Source organism: Megalops cyprinoides, chromosome 2, assembly GCF_013368585.1.
Source record: "Megalops cyprinoides isolate fMegCyp1 chromosome 2, fMegCyp1.pri, whole genome shotgun sequence".
Classification (NCBI taxonomy): domain Eukaryota; kingdom Metazoa; phylum Chordata; class Actinopteri; order Elopiformes; family Megalopidae; genus Megalops; species Megalops cyprinoides.
The window spans coordinates 66,816,338-66,822,041 of record NC_050584.1 but is presented as its reverse complement, the minus strand read 5'-3'; the positions used below and the strand labels follow the sequence as shown (position 1 = coordinate 66,822,041).

The 5,704-nt window shown below is 50.2% G+C and overlaps 1 protein-coding gene across 1 annotated transcript in view; it reads right to left on the bottom strand.

The window, feature by feature from the left end:
• Window positions 1-5,704, bottom strand: part of mbtps2 (membrane-bound transcription factor peptidase, site 2) — a 12,199-nt gene extending 6,495 nt beyond the window's left edge. Inside the window, exons 1-6 of the mRNA XM_036520865.1 lie at window positions 5,532-5,704; window positions 3,456-3,604; window positions 1,910-2,048; window positions 1,374-1,477; window positions 993-1,120; window positions 1-22 (exon numbers count right to left, since the gene is read on the bottom strand). The exon at window positions 1-22 is cut by the window's left edge and continues 97 nt beyond it. Of these exons, the coding sequence (XP_036376758.1) occupies window positions 1-22; window positions 993-1,120; window positions 1,374-1,477; window positions 1,910-2,048; window positions 3,456-3,604; window positions 5,532-5,606 (617 nt within the window). The 5' untranslated portion in view covers window positions 5,607-5,704. The remainder of the gene's footprint in view (window positions 23-992; window positions 1,121-1,373; window positions 1,478-1,909; window positions 2,049-3,455; window positions 3,605-5,531) is intronic.

Here is a 5,704-nt window from a genome sequence, read left to right as displayed (position 1 = left end):
AGCATGAAGTTATGCCACACACCTGCAGAGAGAAACACACACACACACACACACACACACACACACACACACACACACACACACACACACACAGCATGAAGTTATGCCACACACCTGCAGAGAGAAACACACACACACACACACACACACCTGCAGAGAGACACACACACACACACACACACACCTGCAGAGAGACACACACACACACACACACACCTGCAGAGAGACACACACACACACACACACACACACACACACCTGCAGAGAGACACAAACACACACACCTGCAGAGACACACACACACACACAACTGCAGAGACACACACACACACACACACACAACTGCAGAGACACACACACACCTGCAGAGAGACACACACACACACACCTAGCATGAAGTTATGCCACACACCTGGAGACAGAAACACACAACTGTAATACACACACACACACATACACACAGAAAATAGTACACACACACCGCATGAAATTATGCCACACACCTTAAGAGAGACTGTATCACAGTCAAAATACTCCACAATATACACAGTACAAGTCAAAATTCACTGTAACACACTCACTTTAACTCGAGCACTCACAAGCAGGCAACAGGCTACACAGCACAGCTACATAGCTGTACTGATCTGAACTTCCACTGCCATCTGGTGGCCACCTCGCTCAACAGCACTGAAGGAAATAAACTACTGGACATGACCTGCGCCGCTGCTGGACCTACCTGCACAGAATATGCGCGGCTGCCGGACGTACCTGCACAGAATATGCGCGGCTGCCGGACGTACCTGCACAGAATATGCGCGGCTGCCGGACGTACCTGCACAGAATATGCGCGGCTGCCGGACGTACCTGCACAGAATCTGCGCGGCTGCCAGACGTACCTGCACAGAATATGCGCGGCTGCCGGACGTACCTGCACAGAATCTGCGCGGCTGCCGGACGTACCTGCACAGAATCTGCGCGGCTGCCGGACGTACCTGCACAGAATATGCGCAGCTGCTGGACAGGGGAGATGAGGTGCAGGTGGGTGGTGAACAGGTCCACAAACGCCCCGGGGTAGATGACGAACACAAACATCCCGAAACCGTTGAGTCTCACCTGCTCCCTGAAAGCAGAATTTCACTCCATGTTAGCATAGCAGACACAGCACATGCACAGCTAATCCCCTTGTACAGGTGGGCATGTTATGGAGCAGCTTCAGGCTCATACAGCTGATGTACAGTGGCAGCGCCCGGCCTGGGGTTTGATCCTGTAGCCTCGCAGCTCCTGCACCGCCTGGGTTTCCATCCTCAGCCCCCTAACCCGCGACCCTCCCCGTCCTCAGTGAGAGAGAGCTGCTGTACGGCGTCTCCCCTCACCTCAGTGCTGCCACCCCGTGGCCGAACTCGTGAATGACACCGCTGATGAGGATGGCGATGAAGAAGTAGGCCAGCTGACTGATGGGAAGATTCACACCCGGCACCTGCCAACATTGCCGTGGCGACAGAGACGGAAAAAACGAATCGTAAATCAGCGAGGGGAATGACAGGCACTCGACATTCAGGCATATCTCCACACTGCTTTGCCTCTCTGTCACTCATCTCCCCTTATCTTCCTGTAAAACTGCCAGCCAATGACACGTCACCCTGCTGGCTGCCGAGACCGATCGGCCAATTGGAGGGCTGTCGGTGTAGTGGCCCACTTTAGGCGCAGCGTCACAGAGAGAGGCCTTCTTCCACATCCTCAGAAATTCCTCCGATATCTTCCACCACACAGGAGCTTTCTCACAGAAACATTGTGTGTCCCCGTTCATGTTAATGCTGATGTACAGCACTGTAGAGTAACACTGGACCAAGGCAGGCACCGACTGATTGGAACTAACCACCACCTGGAGCACCTGCTGACTGGAACTTACCACCACCTGGAGCACCTGATCGTTGGACCCCTCTGGAGTCTCGGACATCATCTGGGCCAGAGTCTGTAGCAGGGTGCGCGTCAGCAGAACTACTGAGCCGAACATGGCCAGCACTCCAAACACCATGCCCGCACTGAACCTACAAAAGCACACACAAACACCTCAGCACTGAGCCTGTACACGCGCGCGCGCACACACACACGTACGCACGCACACTCACACTCACACACACCTCAGCACTGAGCCTGTACACGCACACACACACACATTCACACACACATTCACACACTCACACACACACAAACACCTCAGCACTGAGCCTGTACACGCACACACACTCGCACACACGTACGCACGCACGTACGCACACACAAACACCTCAGCACTGAGCCTGTACACGCGCGCGCGCGCGCACACACACACACACACACACACACACACACACACACACACACACACACACACACACACGCACACACACGCACACACACTCGCACACACTCGCACACACGTACGCACGCACGCACGCACGCACGCACACACACACACCTCAGCACTGAGCCTGCACAACCATACAAACACATACACACACTGTGCGTTTAGGTCTCAGCTCCCACTGTCCGTTAAGCACGTGCAGGCCTACGCTTTCAGTGTGAACCCAGAGGTTTATTAAGGATGTCTTTTCGTCTGAACTGTAATGTGGCACGTCTTCAGTGCTAGAACCTGCAGTGTCTTATTTTTACCGTTTCCTCCTACACACTGTGGACAGGACAACAAAGCAACCCAAACTATTCCTACCAACAGAGAACGCATTAAATGGCTGCATCTTAAAAGACACTCAGAATGTAAATGTATGATAAAAGAAGCTTGTATTTCTCTGACCAATGACAACCTGAATGAATGTCGGTTACAGCGCATGATTCAGGGACAGCCATATTTAGGGACATGTCTAAAGTCAGTGATTTGCGGGTAAGAGGCTTACACAAATGACAAGTTTAGGCTCCAGATTGAGGCTTCAATCCATGACAGATGAATAAAATAAATGAATAAATAAAGACAGGAGAAGCTGCTTATGCCCATATGCTCCCTCACACGGCAGGAAACACACCTGGCTCTACAAATCAGGGTGCACCAGGACATTACAGCGCCTTTCTCCCCCCGGGCTACCTGTGCAATTCTGAATCTATGCAGAAGAGGGCAATATAGCGATCTTTCCCTACACTGCTCCTGGAGGCAGAACAGTGTACACACATTTCAGCTTCTAATGCAGCAGTTTTACATTTACATTTACATTTATTTATTTAGCAGACGCTTTTATCCAAAGCGACTTACAAAAGTGCATACAGCAAGTATAGCGACAGTACGGTTTTGAGCACTGATGTTGACTGTACAGCAATCTGAATGAAGTGACAACCTACGAATGAACACCGAGTAAGCATGAAAGAATTAAAAAGCGGGGACGCTAAAAATTTACCATCAGAAAACTCTCCTCAGGTCATTTAACGCTCACCTTCAGGACTGACCACCCAAACAGGAAGTGACTCACCACAGGAGGAGGAAGTGTGGGTTGAGACGGGCACACTTGGCGAACAGGCGGTTGAAGAGACTGGTCTGCCAGCGGATGTGGAAGGGGGACAGGGCCAGCCCGTTGGAGGACAGCCAGCTCTCATAGCCGTTCCTCACACTGCTGGAGGACTGTGGGATGGCGGAGGAATGATGCAACACGTCAGTCCTAGCTGCAGACCTCTCCCAGACGTAAATTTGCCCCCCATCCCTCTGCAATCAGCGGCTGGCAGGACAGCGAGAAATGATCACACACATGACTGTGTCCCCTCTTACAGCTCCACTTACATCGGCAAGTGTGCCGACGATACAGCGGTTCTGGGCCTCATCTCCGACAACGATGAGGCCGCCTACCTGGACGAGGTGGAGAAGCTGATATCCTGGTGTCAGGTGAACTGTCTCTATCTGAACGCCAGCAAAACCAAAGGATGTACCACCTGAGACTGCTGAGGAAATTCCGGGTCCCCCCAGCGATTCTAAAAGCTTTCTATACGGGGGCTATAGAAAGCTTACTGATCCAGTGCATCTCAGTGTGGTAGGCAAACTGTTCTGCACAGGACCGCAAAGCCCTGCAGAGAGTGGTGCGCTTAGCTGAGCGCATTTCCGGGACGGCCCTCCCCTCTCTGCAGGACACCTACAGCAGGCGATGCAGTACCAGTGCCGTCAGAATTATTATGGACTCCACTCATCCCAGTAACTGCCTTTTTAGCTTGCTACAATCCGGCAAGCGCTTCTGAAATCTGATGGCCAAAACTGAGAGGCTCAGGAGGAGCTCCTGAGACCATCAGACTTCTCAATATGGCCATGCCTGCCACACTAATCTTAACCACATACTCTTGATTGAAAGATGTGATACTTTCTAGTTTTTATTTTTATTATTCTTATTATTACTATTATATCCTTATTGTACATATTTTACCATATTTTACTCTCTAGTTTTTTATTCTTACTGTACATACTTTTCTCCTTTTATTTTTTATCTCTGCTACTTTGCACAGCCTAAGGAGTTGGACCAACTGTACATTTCACTGCAAGTTGCGTACTGTTTATAACTGTGCATGTGACAAATAAAGATTCTTGATTCTTGACTCTTGTTTCTTGATTGACCAGACGTGACCTAACACACTCATCTGAAATGATCATGTCTTCACCTGCAAATTGATGGGAGATGAAGAATCTTAATGCCACACAAGGATACCACAAACTGCTTATTTCTCTTCTTTTCCCAGGCAGCAGGAAGCAGCAGGAAAAAGCTTCTCCTCAGCGCAGACATGAAACCCCGTTTCTGCATAGGAAGTCGTGGATGCCTAATGCCTGAAGAATAACGCTGTTTGTTCATGGGCATCTGACCACGGCAGGCACCTCAGGGAAGCACCAGTCTTTATATAACCTGGATGAGCTGACTGTTCACCGATAGCGTATGAAACCGAAGAATCCGAATATGAAAATGAGTGCAAAAGAGCAGCACCCGTCCCACACTGATAGAGAACGTGTGTCCCATCACGCTACATTCCTTGTCAGAACTGGTTTCCCGTAGGATTAAGGTTAGGGTTTCTGATACGGAGAGTGTGCGGATTAGGATTAGGAAAATGGTTTGGGGTAGATGACCCATTTAGGGCCAGCAGAATCAACGGAACTGCGGTAAATAAATCATCGACATTTTTAACAGAACCCAAGGCGTGTGGTTAACGATTTGAGTCACAGCTAGCCTAACTACACATCAAAATATATATCTATCAAAATGACAGTAAGCATGTGTCAACTCGCAAGACAACAGCCTACAGGCGAGTCCCTGGAGCAGTGTCCCCTGTACCGACGCGCACGGCTGCAGACAGCTATTTAAACCGCTCCTCATATGGGCGTCAGACGAGCTCACGGCTAAATGAACTAGCTGATCAATCCAGTCACGTTAATTAATACTATATAATGTGCACCGTCTCTGTTTTATGTCTAGAGCCTAATCCTGTCTGTTCATCAATAGAAAACGGCAGAGTCCACCGGTTCACACGCTTATCACGCTTATCTCGCTTAGCAGCGTTAGCCACGTTAGCTAACCTACCTTGAGCAGCGTGTCCGTGAGGTACACCGCGCACCATCCGCCCACGACACAAACCACGACGGGAATGGGGATCATTTTTCGCCACAGCAGCTCCCCTTTCTCAGTTAGGTACGAATGAAAAGATCCATTTCCATTCCTGCCTCAGACAGGTACCCACTGCACGTTCAGAGTCC